This window comes from Globicephala melas, chromosome 3, assembly GCF_963455315.2.
Source record: "Globicephala melas chromosome 3, mGloMel1.2, whole genome shotgun sequence".
Classification (NCBI taxonomy): Eukaryota; Metazoa; Chordata; class Mammalia; order Artiodactyla; family Delphinidae; genus Globicephala; species Globicephala melas.
The window spans coordinates 43,082,265-43,100,476 of record NC_083316.1 but is presented as its reverse complement, the minus strand read 5'-3'; the positions used below and the strand labels follow the sequence as shown (position 1 = coordinate 43,100,476).

General features: G+C 41.6%; 1 protein-coding gene across 2 annotated transcripts in view; it reads left to right on the top strand.

The window, feature by feature from the left end:
- ANKRD55 (ankyrin repeat domain 55) overlaps positions 1-18,212 on the top strand; it is a 127,089-nt gene that overhangs the window by 65,642 nt on the left and 43,235 nt on the right. For both annotated transcript variants that reach the window (XM_060295425.1, XM_060295424.1), the window contains exons 5-6: positions 1,629-1,738; positions 11,064-11,124. In XM_060295425.1, the coding sequence (XP_060151408.1) occupies positions 1,629-1,738; positions 11,064-11,124 (171 nt within the window). The remainder of the gene's footprint in view (positions 1-1,628; positions 1,739-11,063; positions 11,125-18,212) is intronic.

Below are 18,212 nucleotides of genomic sequence, written 5' to 3'. Positions count from 1 at the left end.
TGCAAAATGATAAAAATGTTTCAAACCCTTCCACATCAGAAGATTTGTTTTTCAAAAACTAAAACTTTGGCCACTCAAAAATTTGGCAACTCTGAAATTTGTCCAGCATGCCTTTCTTTTGGGTCTCCTGGCCATATTTTTCCCTTTTAATCAGAAAACTTGATGACGGGCATTAGGAACTAAAACCAGATTTAATACATTAGTAAACTATGAAAATTATTTGCTTCTACTTAAGACAGATATTATTGGTCAGTTCTACAAAGCCACATTCAATTTTAGAACCTATGAATTTTAATGTGCTTTTGTAGAAAGATTTTTTTTGCAGACTTTTCAGAACCAAAAGGCCTTTTCTGATGATTATCTTTTTTTCTCCTCCATGCATTTAGTAACATTTTTATTGCTTCCAGTACTGCATGGGAAAATCTTCAGTAATCTTTCTCTTGTTACTGGGTAATCTTGAGGCTTAACTATATAAGAATGGAAAAAGGCAGGAAAAAATAGAGCTTTATTATGTTATTCTTCATAATAATAACTTCAGTTACTCATAAGTTATTATTATACTCATATACTTCATATAAGTATACTTATATACTTCATTTACTTATAAGTTTACTTTTAATTAGGTGAGTAACCCAAATGATTCTGGATGAATGTAGGAGGTATTCTCCTTGGCATGTGAGCCAAACTCAGTTATCAGCAGGGTTGGGTCAGTTACTTAAAGAATTAACAAACAGAAAGGGAGGACTAGCCTGCAGTTATATTTTCCCTTTGAAACAGGAGAGACAGTGGAGAAATGACCCAGCTGTAAGTGCTAACCAAGGAAGGACAAGCATCAGATGTGGCAATATCAGGTCTCAATCTGGTGAATTAGTAGACAACAGGGAGTTCAAAGGAAGTTTCTTGGGGAATTCATAGGGGGATAAAACACAACAGTGGGGAGCCCTTAGAGGGTGCTGGTGATAGCCCCATATTCAGCAGCAGAAAGATCAGTCAACAGGGTGGCAGGGTCCCAGCCATTGGAGTAGGGCTTAGTTTAGAATTCCAGGCATCAGGAAGGGGACTGACTAGAATAAGCAAGATATTATCTTTGTGGTTACTAGAAAAAGAACTTGGAAAAGAGGACGAAGGACCATTTATCAGATATAGATGAATTGAGGCATCGAGTGGAGGCTGTGACTCAAGAATGACATAGGAGCCCAGTTTTGGACAATGACATCCAGGTCAGACCGTTGACGAGCATGATTTGGAGCTAAGCCCATAGAATTAGGGTCTAGAGCTGATTAATCACCCCCATCACATTGCCACATTTGGCTCTAGGAACTGGGTATAAAAGTGGAATGCCAGCAAGTGGCCCTAGAAATGGGGAGGCAGACGCAGAAGAGTCTAGGAATCAGTCTGCATCTTACAGGGTAAAGTTCTCAGAAGACTCAGGAATCCACACCTCAAGACCTTCAGCCCTCTGTTGTCTAAATGGGAGTTATGGTCCTTAACCAACCACTTCAGGTCCAGTAGAACATGTTTTTAGCCAAACCAAAGAAGAAAGGGAAAGAAAACTGGAGAAAGTTTGTTGGACTCTGTTACTATGTTATGCGAGATTGTGTTATATAACGATGCTTTTGCTTTTCCAGGGTTGGCTGGAAGGCTGTGTGAGTCTACTAAGAAATGGTGCCAAGCACAATATCCCTGATAAAAATGGCCGTCTGCCACTGCACGCTGCCACCGCTGAGCCCGATGTGAGGTACGTAGCCAGGTTCACACGACGCTCAAGTTGGGAGGCACCCAACTTGGATTAGAAGGTCACCTAATCCAATCCATGTGGCAAATAAAAACAAAATCCATCCATTTTTTTGGTATTTGCAGCAGACAGGACCCCATCTCAGTGAATCAAAATATCCTGGAACAATCTCAACTCTAGTCTCAATCCCAATTTTATTTCGATAAAACCCTTTTCTCCTAGTCTCTGATTTAAGAAGAAGTGCTGTTTGTCATCATCTGAATTTCTTATATTCATTCATTCAATTAATCAGTCAATTATTAACTCAATGACTATTTATTGAGTGCTTATTATGGGCCAACCACCGCTCTAGGCCCTAGAGTTCCCCAGTGGGCAAGCCAGTGTCTCTGACCTCACAGAGCTTACTTTCTAGTGCAGGAGTTAAGTGGCACACTAGTAAACAAATAAATAGGATAATTTCAAATAGTAACGAGTGTTGTGATGGAAACCAAACAGGGTAAGGGAAGGTTAATGTATGAACCCAGAGTCATGCCAATATTTATGGGCTGGAAGGAGGCAAAGACCCAGCAAAGGAGACTGAGACAGGGGGACCAGTGGGTGAGAAGGCAAACCAGAAGTGTGAGCTGCTGGAGACCATGCAAAGAAAGCCCTCAAGTAGTTGGATGATTGAGGTCACCTTTTTGTAAGACGATTGAGCAACAAAGGAAAAAGCTTTGCCCAGACCAAGTGTAGCTACCCCAGGCCTCTGTATCCAAGTGGCCTGGGTCCCCAGTCTTTCGAAAGCCCCTCCTGGCAGCTTGATGACAGCACACTTCCCACTGTGGAATCAGCAAGGTTCCGTTCCAGGCACTTCCTGAACCTCTGCTGACAGAGCAGGCCTCTGACAGGAACTTCACACTCCCCAGAGCTAGGCTGCAGGCCAGCAGCACGGTGGGTGCATTCTGCTGCCTCCTTCAGACCCTGTGTTCAGAAGTAAACTGAAGCCATGCGGGGGTTGAGGAGACCAAGGCCCCTTCCAGGTTGAGAGGTAATAGGATTTCTTCATTTCAGTCTGTTTACACTAAAGTTAAAGGACTTGGGAAATTCCAGGACTATTCCCAACCAAGCCTTGCCTCTTATTATCATTGGATCATATCCAGGAATAATAGAAAACTAGGATTTACTCAAAGCCCAACAAAACAAGGAAGTTTAGAGAAGAAACAGCAATCCCAGAGCTAACAATCAGTAGACATCATAAAAAGATGACTACCTTTTGATGAAAAAAGAGTGACTTTTCTAGACAACCCACAAAAATATTTAGTCACAAAATCATACTGTCTTCCCAAGAGTAATCTTTAGAAAATACATTTTAAACGTACCTTTTAAGACTCTTCTGCCCCAATTTACTCCACTTAGATGATTTTTACCTGCCTCACTCAGAGTAGTCATTTCAAAATCTACCTGATTCTGGAAAATGAACACCTGCTTTAGTTATGGTAATCATAGCTGTTGTAACAAATAAAACCCAAAGCTTCAGCGTTTTAACATAATAAAAGTTTAGTCCAATATATGTTTCCTGGATGGGGGCAGGGAGCCTCCCCTCCACAGGTAATTCAGGGATGCAAGCTTGTGGCTTCATCATCTCCTAGCATCACAGAATCCTTTTTGTTTGGCCTGCAGATAGGTTAAGAGGAGCTTAGATAAGCCTTACTTATTTCTTTAAAATCTCAGCCTGTGAATGACACAGTTCACTTCTGCTCACATTCCATTAATAAGGATGAGTCATTTGGCCATAAAGAGCGGTGGGGAATATAGTCCCTGACCAAGAATCCACCTTCTGGTGATGATTCCAATCCAAGAAAGGGGGACAAGAATTTTGGTGAAAACCTGGCTCTGCCGTTAAACCATTGCACCTGCGGGGTGAACTAAGCCTTGGCAGTCAGAATCGCACTCAGGATCAATTTGGTCAATAGATTTGGTTCATCATCTGAAATCACTACAATAATATATTAAAAACTAAGTGTACTTCCTCTTTTGTGGACTTATTAGACTATTTCTTATTATGCCCAGCAGTGCCCCTAGACTCTCTAGGATTTACATTACATCACTATAACTGAGATAGCACAGAGCTGTGGCTTCCCCTTCTCATGAAATTGTCCCAAATGACCCAGTCACCACCTTAGGAAGAGCTGAAGCCAGAAAAATAAACATCCTCTGTGTGCTGATGATATAGTTTTATTGTCCTAAATGGACAGTTAGCTGATTCTGGAAGATAAAATCTGCTTTTGTTATGGTAATGCTAGCTGCTGTAACTAGTAAAACCCAAAGGTTAAGATTAAATATTCCAAAACCAAAATTATCATACCTGTTAAATGTTCTCCGAAAATGAATTGGGTTAAACCTTAACAACTGTCGACTGAAAAAAAAAAAAAAAAAGCACGACGTGAGAGTTGTGAGTTAAGTTTTATTTGGGGCAAAATGAGGACTTATAGCCCAGGAGAGAGCATTTCAGATAGCTCTGAGCAACTGCTGCAAAGAGGTAGGGGGGAAGGTCAGTATATATGTGATTTTAGTGAAGGGGGAGCACACAGTTTTGCAGAAGGTTGCTGCTGGTCACAAGGAGCAGACGTCACCATGAAAGATTTTAGTGCTTTTCTAGATATGAGGAGATGCAAGAATTGGGCTCATAAAATCTTCTCCTGAAAATATCTAACTATCTGAAGGCCCGTTCTGCCAGTTTTTCCCACAGCACAGAGTGCCTCATTCCTGATCTCCACCCTGAGCTCCTTTCAGGGGGTGTTGAAGGTCAGCAGTCTCAGCAGCTTGTGATTTCACCCTTGTAGGGATAGATGGCAAGTGCCAGCCTTTAGTTTGACACAAACCCATGTAGCAAATCAACTGGCTTTGTTACCTAGAGAACATTTCAAAACTAGCTTGATTGAAAGGATTCCTTATGGAATTACATTGCTTAAAATTAGATATTTTATCATTGTTTTACTGAGAAATTTTATGGCCATGGCAGAGTTTGATAACATCGGCATTAAATCCTTCAAGCCGAAACTAACCGCACCAGAGAAGTTGGACTTCAGTTGCCCATTTGTTTGTGTGTCTGCATGAACTCAGAATCGTTTTCTGAGAAAAAAAGTTCTTGGTCTGTCTTATGGGCACTTTCTAATCCTAAAATCATAACGCAGAAGGGAGTGACCTTCCATTAGGCCATGCATACCTGTTTGACTATTTAATTTTCCTAAGTGAATACAACTTTAGGCCAGCTTGTCTGACCATTAAAGCATATAGGTCTGTAGTTACAAAAAGGATGACGATGACAAACAGCACTCATTGTTTATCATGTTCTGAGCAAAGTTCTTAGTGCTTTCCACGTACTATCTCATCTAATCTTTACCACACCTCTGTGATAGGTAATATTTCTATCCCCATTTTATAGATGAGAAAACTAAGGCATCAAGAAGAAAACTAATTGCATAGTGCATGTGTGAAGATAAGTAACCTGCCCAGTGGGTCTGCTGTGCTCCTGGAGTCCACGGCTGTGGACTTGTTGAATTTACTTTAATAGCCACATTTTATCCTTAAGCCCTCAGTCTACACTGAGAGGCCTTATAAGAAACAGCCATACAAACTCCTTATTGTCTGATTGTCAGGAAATTTTTTTTTTGTTACAGTGTCCAAAAAAATCTTTTCTGAAAAGCCACAAGAAAAATTTCTACTAAAGGAGGAATTCCTGTGCTTCTCCTGATAAATTATTTTTTATTTTTACTATGTGGACACTGTGACTTATGATCATGTTTCTCTCTTTGCATATTTAGAAAACTCAAAGCCCAATTTGTGTCTCACCTCTGGCATGCACATAGGACCATAATTATGTGTTCTTTATCCTGCCCTCATTTTCTCTTTGCCTAGTGTTTTCGCCTGTGATCTTGTTTTACTATATGTATCTGAAAACCACCTAAATTCCTGTTTTTGGATTGAGGTAAAGGGTGGCCAGGAGTGCCAGCTCAGGAGTCAGACTGACTGAGTATGAATCTGGCTCCGTATCTTACAGACCACATTATCTTGGGCAAGTTAACATGTCAAGGTTCAGCTAGCTTTCTTTTCTAGAAAGTAGGAATAATACAGTACTTACCTCATAGGTAAGTAGGCAAAAGTAAATGAGAAAATATGTGGAAAGCACTGAACACTGTCAATTGTCCATGTTCAGTAAGTGTTAGTGGTGATGATGAGGGTGATGATATCGATGAAGATGATGATGGAAGATAGAAATAAAGTACCGTAGATCAGCACTAAAGAATGAAACCCTGCTACGGCCACCCACCAGCTCTCACCCTGGCCTTCTTCATCTTAGCACACACAGGTCCACAAAAAATATATCTGCACACACAGGTGCATGCCCACACAGTCCTGCACCCACTGACATGAGCATACATTTACTGCGAAGGTCATCAGGGTATGAACAGCGCTCCCATTTGTATTAACCTTGGGACATTGTAGAGCATTGCAAGATTTTAGAACCCAATGAACATTAGACTGAACCATTCAGTGTACATGCATCTATATTTTTCCTCTAATCATAAGCATATGTACCAGCCACTTTGTGGCCTTGTACTCAGGTATTCATACTCCTTTTAAAATCCACTAACTCCTATATTTCCAAACAGCACACTCCTTCCACTCGGTGCTTGCTGGAGACTATTTAGAGTGAAGTCTCAAACTGAAGCTGCTTATAAACAAGCCAAGGGGACACTTCAGTTAGCCCTTTGCCTCCAGAGAAATTTTGGTTCTCTGATGGAAACAACTCACTAGCAAACCAACCAGTGGCAATATACAGCCTTAGCTAAGCTACATCTCTGTGGGAAATCTAAGCTGCTGCCGGGATGAAGGACCTATAATTAAGAACACGAAGGCAAGCTGGATGTACAAAAGCAAAGGAGCACAGGTTTCATCTCACGAGTCCCCTTCCTGCTTTGAATGCTCTGCTTCTCAGCAGGTCCGAGTTTTCTCCCTTTCAGCTCCCCATTGCTTTTCTTGCTTCCTTGGCTGGGACATTCAGAGGGCGTCCATGTGAAAGAGGGGGCATGATCATTAAGACAGAGCTCCAAAGAGCACGCAGTTGTGTTTGTACAACACTGCGCATGCTAGAGTTGCAAGGCGAGCAGCGATTTCCTCTGAAAGCAGCCACAGGGCTCTCTGAAAGTCTTTTTTATGGTCTCCATGGTTACCAGCAGATTTTTTTTTTTTTTCCTGCCAGAGTGCCAGCAGCTCTGCCTCTTTTCATTGCTCTTGACTACAGCCAGAGGGAGGAAGGAAATCATTTCTTTGGGGTCCTATTCTCTAGTTTCCAGGTGATGCATTCTAACCTGCAGTGGATGTTTCAGGCAGCTTCAGGGACAGGAGAGCAGATGACTGGCTTGGGGACCCTTTTTCCCAGCCATCCCTGGGCTGAGCCCCCTCCAGGACTGTGAGCCCAAGGGGCCAGCAAAACAGAGAAGCTCAAGGAGACAACCCTCCCCCCTTTCCTGGATACATCTAGCTGAGCTCTCTCTGGCCTACCAATCACCTAATGGCAATCACGGGACCCCAGAATATAAAGGGTAGGAGCCTTTTAAGAAATTAATCATTATATAGAATTTATTATAGTATGTAAAGTCCATGTTAAGTGCTTTATATGCTTTGACCCATTTAAAGTTACAACAAATCTTTAAGAAGTAGGGTTGTTATGTTTATTTTAAAGATAAGAAAATGTAGGCACTGAGAGTTTTATACCTTGTCCAAGGTCTGGCTGATTGGTGAGGGAGCAGGGCTTCTAATAGAGGCAGTCTGGCTCCAGCCTCCATGCACTTATCACTCACCACTCTGCCTGTCTGGGAAAGCTCCTGCTGGGGACCTGTGCCTGCTGTCCTGGCAGCTGGGATGAGGTGAGCCTTATGCTGTGGCCTGGAGATCTGAGAGCAGAGTTTTAGCTGGTGCTAATAGGAAATTGGGCTGGGGGGTCATGGGAGAAATACTCCTGGGTCACCTTAGCACAAAACAGGAGCTCTGAGAAAACAAAACTAAGAGGTCTGCAAGTCCGCTGTTAATTAAGACAGATGTGGGACAAGTATCTTGCAGATGACCTCTGAACCACGGAACGGAATGGGATAGAAGCACAAGGCTGGAAAGCAGACACCTGGTTCCTAGTCCAGGCTGGACAACCAGGGCAACGTGTGATGACCTTGGCAAGTAGTGTAGTGCATCAGGTCATTTGCTCTCATAAAATGAGAGAAAGAGAGAGAGAGAATACTCATGTGTAAATTTGTACCAGCTTTAAAGATCGATGAGTCTCGGTGACCTAGGAGCCAAATGGAGGCAAGCAGTGTAGATTGGCATATGTCACTCAGGGTCGTGACAGGGAAGACATGAAATAGTAAACGAGATGACCAAGAAGGTTTAATGAAAGACTATTTGAAATTAACCGGCAAGAGATGGTGACAGTCTGCCACCCCCACGCCCCTCCAAAAGCAGGAAAATGTTCCTCCCCTAGGCCACAAGAGGTGAGGAAGGAAGCTGTTACTGGAAACCTGCTGAGAGCTGGGCGGTAGTTGTAGTGTAGGAGAGGGGCCACCTGGCAGGAGCCAAGGCCTTTAGTAGAGGAAAAAAATCATTGTCAGAAAGGAGAGTGGCTTCTCTCCTTCCTCCTGCTGGTTCTCCCACTGACCAAACCCAGTGGGAGGTCAGAGGGCAAGGGACCTGGATGATGAATTATTGGAGGTCAGCCTCAGAGTAGGACACTGCAGGGCAGAGACTGGATCTGAGAGACAAACAGAGGACTATCCAGCACAGGGCTCACCCTGTGACCCTTGGAGGCTCACCCAGGATGTGAGAAGAGGTCTTGATCTCCCCCCCCCATTCTCATCTGGTTAGAGCCCACTTCCCCCAATGTGATCACACTGCTCTAGAGGAGCCCCAGAAGATCCTGTCCGACTACAGCTGATCTCAGTCTGCTCAGGGTTAGCCGAGGATAACCAGATTGGACCACCACTGACCTCTGCTCACCCTCACTCTCCCTCCCCCAGCACTTTGGACCACATGTGCCCGAGAGATTAGACAATGGCCACTAATGAGAGAGAGAGGGGAAAGAGAGAGAGAGAAAGAGAGAGAAAGGAAAGGGAAGGGAAGAGAAGAGTAGAGGGCAGGGTAGGGGAGGAGAGGAGAAAGGAGAGGAGAGAGAGAGAGAGAGAAGGAAAGAAAGAAAGAAGAAAGATAGTCACCCATTACCCTCCCCCCCATAAAGCAGCTATAAGGGAAAATATAAAAAATAGCATTAACCAAAATACAGTTATTTTTGTAGCATGTTCCCACCTGACGGAGAAATTCTAGAATTCAGAAAGGATAAAGAGATGTGCTGTTCACAGTCATAGACACTGTTCCTTTAAAATCTGTATACTAGGAGTTTTACACCTGTTATGTTATTTAACCCTCACCACCACCGCCGCTGTTATTATCCTTGTTAGAGAAGTGAGGATACAGAAGCTCAGCGAGGTCATGCAGTGGTGAGGCCAGAATTAAATCACAGCAGTATCCTGGCTCCCCAAAAAACAGTGATAAGACTAGATTTAAAACCTAGGCTTCTTGGTTATATTCCCCCCACTGAAGAAGTCCACCCCCATTTAAGTTCTCTTTGTAACACTGTATGATCAATCCCTCTGATTAATATTAAGCAATTTACTACTTAGGACTTTAGATGTCTTCTCAGCTGAGAGACAGTGAAAATCTGATTCAGGAGGAGGCTAAGCCATCTTATTTTTCAAATAACTGTTCCAAAGTAATTGCCGAATGTTTTCATTGTCTGCCCATAGACAATCCTTTATCATCTCGGTGAGTATATTAGTTCGCTGGGGTGACTGTAACAAAATACCACAGGCTGGATGGCTTAAACAGCAGAAATTTATTTTTTCACAGTTCTGAAGGCTGCTGCTGGAAGGCCAACATCAAGGTGCCAGCAGGGTTGGTTTCCTCTGAGACTCTCTCCTTGGCTTGCAGATTGCCATCCTCTTGCTGCCTCTTCACGTGGTCTTTCCACTGTAAGGGTGTGCCTCTGGCGTCACTCTGTGTGTCCTAATCTCCTCTTTTTATGAGAACACCAGTCAAATGGGATTAAGGCCCGCTGTAATCCTTCATTTTAACTTAATTACCTCTTTAAAGGCTCTATCTCCAAATATAGTCACATTCTAAGGCATTGGGGGGTTAGAGCTTCAACATACAGATTTGGGAGGGACACAATTCCTTCTATAACAATGAGTATCCATTGATTTATTCACTCAGCACCTTTCTCAGTGGTTTCCAAATCTGATTGTTTACCAGAATTTTCTGAACAGCTTATTTAAATGGTAGAAGCTATGCTTCTCTCCAGACCTCCTGCATCAGAAACCTTGAATATACAGCCCAGGTAAAAAAAAAATCTCCCCAGGGAATTCTGAGATGGAGCCAGGGTTAAAACTTCTAGGGTCAAGTATTCTAGAAATAACACTTACTGTGTTCTAGGCATGCTTTAAATGCTGTATGCATGTTAACTCATTTAATCCTCACACTGATCTATAAGGTAGGCACTGTTTGTTACCCTCATTTTATAGATGAGGATGCATAGGCACAGGGAAGTGAAGTTACTTGCCTGTGGTCACAGAGCTGGTCAGTGACAGGACTGGGATGTGAACCCAGGTAGTCTGGCTCCAGAGTTTGGGCTCCTAACCACTGTACTCAACTGCTTCTCTCCCACATATGGAGTACTGACCTCAGTCAACCAAGTATTGGGCCCAAGTGGGATAAGAATTTGAACTTGAGAATCATTGGCAGTTGTTTCACACTGTTAACTGCCATTGCATGCTTAGGTATTTGTGCGTTTTAGAAAGAATAAGCGGAAGTTGTAAATGCTGACTGCCTCCAGTACATTTAGAAGGCATGACACGTGTACCTAGTGGTGAAGCAATTTGAAAGCACTCTGTAAGTTTATGGAAAATGAATAAAAAGTAAGCACTGGAGGACTTTGCTTCTTAGAGTGAACGCAAAGGGATACCGTTCTGGTGAGTAATAAGTGTGAGGATTCGCTTCCTCCGTTCTCTTTGGCTGCTCCAGAAGCACTAAGACAGAGAGGAGGTGGGAGAAGAGATAGAAGTCTTCCTCCTACCTGCCTTCTTGTGCCTTCTTACCTATCACACTGGCTTTTTTTCCGTGGATCTTTCCCCTAGTAAATGCAGAGGGCATATGGTCATTTGGAGGCCTTCAGCAGACTGTATTTCTAATGTCATGTTCGCATTCAGACTCTGCTCTTTTAAGCCACTTCTCCTGTTTTTCTTTACAGGCTCCTAACAGTCCTGCTACAACAGTCAAGCCTCAACGAGATTAATCAGCAGGACAGTGAGGTGAGCCTGCCCTCTCAAGGAACAGTTGGCATTGTGCATGTTAGGATGGGAATAAGGGCCTTTCTGAACCACAGTGCTTCCTCTCTTAAAGGTGCAAGGAGGGGGTGGAGCAGTTCTGTGTTCCTACCCTGAGAGGGAAGCCTGTGTCTCCGCTATTAATTCAGGAAGAAATTCATCCCTCTGTGGGTGTGGGTAGCTTTTAATAGGGAAGGATTTATTGCATTAAGTATTTAAGCATTTATCATACCACTGAAATTTTATAATTTCCCTTTGGACATTGAGAAATAAATATTGCTCTTTCCTGTCTTCTCAAGTACCAGAAACTTCGATGGCTGCCGACGCTCTCTCTTTGAGTGAAAGATGACAGATAGATGATAATTCTAGGCTCCCTGCTCCAGAAGCCACATTATTATTATTTTTTTAATTTATTTTTGCTGTGTTGGGTCTTAGTTTCTGTGCAAGGGCTTTCTCTAGTTGTGGCAAGTGGGGGCCACTCTTCATCGCCATGTGCGGGCCTCTCACTATCACGGCCTCTCTTGTTGCGGAGCACAGGCTCCAGACGCGCAGGCTCAGTAGTTGTGGCTCACGGGCCCAGTTGCTCCGCGGCATGTGGGATCCTCCCAGACCAGGGCTTGAACCTGTGTCCCCTGCATTAGCAGGCAGATTCTCAACCACTGCGCCACCAGGGAAGCCCAGAAGCCACATTATTAATGCCAATGATCACAACTGCTGTTTGCTTTACGTTGCAAGGCAATCCTGTACAAGGCTTCCAACAAGACAGCAGAGCACTCCTGACTAAGTTCCTGAGGGAGGGTGGGTCAGACCAGGCAGAGCTGCCCCAAATCAGTTGAGGGTCTTTTATCTACTTAACTCTTTTAAAAACCAGGTCTGATTTTTATTAGCCAGCCTGATGTCTTTAATAGTTTCTTAAAACTGATTTAAATACCCGATTTTTCAAGGAATTTTTTTTAAAGTAAGCTTGGTTTGACTGCACTAAGAATGTCTGATAACTTGAAGAAAGTTTGATAGCACTGAAAGTGCACATGCCTCAAGATGCCAAGTAACGCTGTTTTCAAGACGACCTGGCCATAGGCAACAGGATGGGAGGAAGCCCTCTAACAGGGGCGGGCCCCCAACCCCATATTTCTCCTGGGCTGGGCTCCCCATCTTTCTTGAGCCTTCTGAACAAAGGCCTCCTTCCAACGGGCTTGGCAGTAATGACCACACCAAAAAGCCCCTACATCACAGCCTGGGTCTGAGGTTGGACACCTCCCTGACTCAGTGGGGACATGCTGCTTTCACCCACCCATGTCTTCAGTGGTTTAAAGCAAAACCTCAGATGAGAGAATATTGCACTGTTTTAAACTTCTGCTTTAAAAACGAGAACCAGAGATGAGCAAGTACGCTCTGATCACTCTGCCCATGGTGTGAAATCAGGGAGCTTGGGGGCTTGCAGTTTATGTCAGCTGATCAAGAACTTCTAGATTTTGGGCAACTTGCCAACCACTTCTTCCACCTCCAACTCCTACCTTCACTCCCTCCACTAACTGGGACTTATTAGAAAGGGGGCAAATTCAGTCATTCACACCCTAAAGCTAAATTCCTCTTACAGACATCCAACTCTGTCCCCTCCTCAGTGGAGCTGAACATCCCCTAGCAAAGTGACAGTTCCCTATTTTTTCCCACCCTGGGAGGCCCTTGGCTGGTGGAGACAATGAATGTAGACAAAAATCTTTCTAATGGTGGTAATTGTAACACTTCTCAGATAATATGTGGTAAATATTGGAAAAGTCTCTAGTTCCTTCTCATGCAAAGCAACCTCTCAGAGAACATTCCTCCTGCTCTTACACCAGCATTCTGACCTGTTGGCATTTTTGAGCAGGAGCTTCAAAAAGGACACTTCCCCCTAATGTCGCAGCTTCCTCTTCGCACCATGTCACAGCATGTTTGAAATCCATCTGAAGCCAACTACTAAGTCTTCCCTGTGTGTTTCATTAACATATATATTGCTGGTGTGAGTCAATCCACATAAATTTGCAAGGGCTAATTTGCTCTTTGCCATTGGACAAAGGACAGTTCTGAAATGGAAAGAACACGGCCCAGGCTTTGTCATTTGTTACCTTGGAGGAGTTCCTGCATTTGGCTTCTCGGTGTTCTGAATAAGCAGTTGCTTACTGAACCCCGCCCCTCCCACAATCACTTTTCCAGTGACTTCCAAGCACAATGTAGTCTCCATCATATATGAGGGGGTAACAGTTAACAGTTAACACTCTACATCTGCTAAATAACAGGAAGCTAAAAACAGCAAAGGCAAAAGAAATCAGGGAAAAGGTAAGCTATTGCTGGCAGAACATTATGGTTTCCTAACGACAAGAGGAAAGAGCAAGACACAACCCCTATATAGTGTGAATAAAATTATTTTCCAATAACTGAAGGACTCCCAAGCTTATCACAATAATGGTTAAAGGTTAAATGATCAATTAATAGAAATCTAACTTCATTAAGAGACATATTAGATTGTTAACTGAAACTAAAGAATGGAGAGAGGGAGAGAGGAAGGAAAAAATCTGTTTCTGAAGCCGTCCTCTAACTGCTTACATAAAAAAAACATATCTGCCACTTTATATCAGAGAGATGAATCTCTCTCTAGAGGCTGTCCTGATCTGAGCTCAGTGACTTAAAACATTTCTTGTGTTGTTAGTTTTTACTTGTATAAGCAATACATGAACACATTTGCTTCTTTAAAAATTTAAATATTACAAGTAATACTAGAAGTCCATGATTACTTCCACCCCACCACCTTAGCCCCCAATTGCTATTTGATGTGTCTCTTTCCCAGTCTTTTGTCTTTTTACACTATGTGTGTATATATATATAGACACATAGGCACTATGGAGTATAACATGAAAGATATCTCATGTTATATGTTGTTCTGCAACTTGGATTTTCACTCCAGAGTATGTCTTAGAGTGTCTTGGATATGTTGATGCATATAAATCTGGCTCGTTCCTTTTAATGGCTTCATGATTCACACTATGAAAATACATCCTTATATTTTCTGTTCCCATATGAATATTTAGGTTGTCTCCAATTTCTCACTGTCACAAACACTACTCTGAAGGGTGTTTCTATAAGCCTCCTTGAGTATTTTATATGAGCATTTCTCTAGAAGAAAAATTGTTGGGCAGTAGAGAGTGTACATGTGTGGGTGTGGGAGGGGTTCTATTTTTTTTAATTGAAATATAGTTGATTAACCATATTGTGTTAGTTTCGGGTATATAGCATAGTGATTCAGTACTTTTGCAGATTATATTCCATTATAGGTTACTACAAGAGTATGATCCCCTACACTATGTAGTATATCCTTGTTGTGTATCTATTTTCTTTTACATCTTTATTGGAGTATAATTGCTTTACAATGGTGAGTTAGTTTCTGCTTTATAACAAAGTGAATCACTTATACATATACATATGTTCCCATATCTCTTCCCTCTTGCGTCTCCCTCCCTCCCACCCTGCCTATCCCACCCATATAGGTGGTCACAAAGCACCGAGCTGATCTCCCTGTGATATGCGGCTGCTTCCCACTAGCTATCTTACATTTGGTAGTGTATATATGTACATGCCACTCTCTTACTTTGTCACAGCTTACCCTTCCCCCTCCCCATATCCTCAAGTCCATTCTCTAGTAGGTCTGTGTCTTTATTCCCATCTTACCCCTAGGTTCTTCATGACATTTTTTTCCCCTTAGATTCCATATATATGTGTTAGCATACAGTATTTGTCTTTCTCTTTCTGACTTACTTCACTCTGTATGACAGACTCTAAGTCCATCCACCTCACTACAAATTACTCAATTTCGTTTCTTTTTATGGCTGAGTAATATTCCATTGTATATATGTGCCACATCTTTATTCATTCATCCGATGATGGACACTTAGGTTGTTTCCATCTCCTGGCTATTGTAAATAGAGCTGAAATGAACATTTTGGTACATGACTCTTTTTGAATTATGGTTTTCTCAGGGTATATGCCCAGTAGTGGGATTGCTAGGTCATATGGTAGTTCTATTTGTAGTTCTTTAAGGAACCTCCATACTGTTCTCCATAGTGCCTGTACCAATTCACATTCCCACCAGCAGTGCAAGAGTGTTCCCTTTTCTCCACACCCTCTCCAGCATTTATTGTTTCTAGACTTTTTGATGATGGCCATTCTGACCGGTGTGAGATGATATCTCATTGTAGTTTTGATTTGCATTTCTCTAATGATTAATGATGTTGAGCATTCTTACATGTGTTTGTTGGCAATCTGTATATCTTCTTTGGAGAAATGTCTGTTTAGGTCTTCTGCCCACTTTTGGATTGGGTTGTTTGTTTTTTTGATATTGAGCTGCATGAGCTGCTTGTAAATTTAGGAGATTAATCCTTTATCAGTTGCTTCATTTACAAATATTTTCTCCCATTCTGAGGGTTGTCTTTTGGTCTTCTTTATGGTTTCCTTTGCTGTGCAAAAGCTTTGAAGTTTCATTAGGTCCCATTTGTTTATTTTGTTTTTATTTCCATTTCTCTAGGAGGTGGATCAAAAAGGATCTTGCTGTGATTTATGTCTATGTCTTCCTCTAAGAGTTTGATAGTTTCTGGCCTTACATTTAGGTCTTTAATCCATTTTGAGCTTATTTTTGTGCATGGTGTTAGGGAGTGTTCAAATCTCATACTTCTACATGTACCTGTCCAGTTTTCCCAGCACTACTTATTGAAGAGGCTGTCCTTTCTCCACTGTACATTCCTACCACCTTTATCAAAGATAAGGTGACCATATGTGCATGGGTTTATCTCTGGACTTTCTATCCTGTTACATTGATCTACATTTCTGTTTTTGTGCCAGTACCATACTGTCTTGATTACTGTAGCTTTGTAGTATAGTCTGAAGTCAGGGAGCCTGAATCCTCCAGCTCCATTTTTCGTTCTCAAGATTGCTTTGGCTATTCGGGGTCTTTTGTGTTTCCATACAAATTGTGAAATTTTTTGTTCTAGTTCTGTGAAAAATGCCAGTGGTAGTTTGATAGGAATCACATTGAATCTGTAGATTGCTTTGCATAGTATAGTCATTTTCACAATGTTGATTCTTCCAATCCAAGAACGTGGTATATCTCTCCATCTGTTTGTATCATCTTTAATTTCTTTCATCAGTGTCTTATAATTTTCTGCATACAGATCTTTTGTCTCCTTAGGTAGGTTTATTCCTAGGTATTTTATTCTTTTTGTTGCAATGGTAAATGGAAGTGTTTTCTTGATTTCACTTTCAGATTTTTCATCATTAGTGTATAGGAATGCCACAGACTTCTGTGCATTAATTTTGTATCCTGCTACTTTACCAAATTCATTGATTAGCTCTAGTAGCTTTCTGATAGCATCTTTAGGATTCTCTATGTATAGTATCATGTCATCTGCAAACAGTGACAGCTTTACTTCTTTTCCGATTTGGATTCCTTTTATTTCCTTTTCTTCTCTGATTGCTCTGGCTAAAACTTCCAAAACTGTGTTGAATAATAGTGGTGAGAGTGGGCAACCTTGTCTTGTTCCTGATCTTAGTGGAAATGCTTTCAGTTTTTAACCATTGGGGACGATGTTTGCTGTGGGCTTGTCATATATGGCCTTTATTATGTTGAGGAAAGCTCCCTCTATGCCTACTTTCTGCAGGCTTTTTATCATAAATGGGTGTTGAATTTTGTCGAAAGCTTTCTCTGCATCTATTGAGATGATCCTATGGTTTTCCTCCTTCAGTTTGTTAATATGGTGTATCACGTTGATTGATTTGCGTATATTGAAGAATCCTTGCATTCCTGGAATAAACCCCACTTGATCATGGTGTGTGATCCTTTAAATGTGCTGCTGGATTCTGTTTGCTAGTATTTTGTTGAGGATTTTTGCATCTATGTTCATCAGTGATATGGGCCTGTAGTTTTCTTTCTTTGTGACATCCTTGTCTGGTTTTGGTTTAAGGGTGGCCTCGTAGAATGAGTTTGGGAATGTTCCTCCCTCTGCTATATTTTGGAAGAGTTTGAGAAGGATAGGTGTTAGCTCTTCTCTAGATGTTTGATAGAATTCGCCTGTGAAGCCATCTGGTCCTGGGCTTTTGTTTGTTGGAAGATTTTTCATCACAGTTTCAATTTCAGTGCTTGTGATTGGTCTGTTCATATTTTCTATTTCTTCCTGATTCAATCATGGCAGGTTGTGCATTTCTAAGAATTTGTCCATTTCTTCCAGGTTGCCCATTTTATTGGCATAGAATTGCTTGTAGTAATCTCTCGTGATCTTTTGTATTTCTGCAGTGTCAGTTGTTACTTCTCCTTTTTCATTTCTAATTCTATTGATTTGAGTCTTCTCCCTTTCTTTCTTGATGAGTATGGCTAATAGTTTATCAATTTTGTTTATCTTCTCAAAGAACCAGCTTTTTGTTTTATTGATCTTTGCTATCATTTCCTTCATTTATTTCTGATCTGATCTTTATGATTTCTTTCCTTCTGCTAACTTTGAGGGTTTTTTTGTTCTTCTTTCTCTAATTGCTTTAGGTGCAAGGTTAGGTTGTTTATTCGAGATGTTTCCTGTTTCTTAACGTAGGATTATATTGCTATAAAATTCCCTCTTAGAACTGCTTTTGCTGCATCCCATAGGTTTTGGGTCGTCATGTCTCCATTGTCATTTGTTTCTAGGTATTTTTTGATTTCCTCTTTGATTTCTTCAGTGATCACTTCCTTATTAAGTAGTGTATTGTTTAGCCTTCATGTGTTTGTATTTTGTACAGATCTTTTCCTGTAATTGATATCTAGTCTCATAGCGTTGTGGTCGGAAAAGATAGTTGATACAATTTCAATTTTCTTAAATTTACCAAGGCTTGATTTGTAACCCAAGATATGATCTATCCTGGAGAATGTTCCATGAGCACTTGAGAAAAATGTGTATTCTGTTGTTTTTGGATGGAATGTCCTATAAATATCAATTAAGTCCATCTTGTTTAATGTATCATTTAAAGCTTGTGTTTCCTTATTTATTTTCATTTTGGATGATCTGTCCATTGGTGAAAGTGGG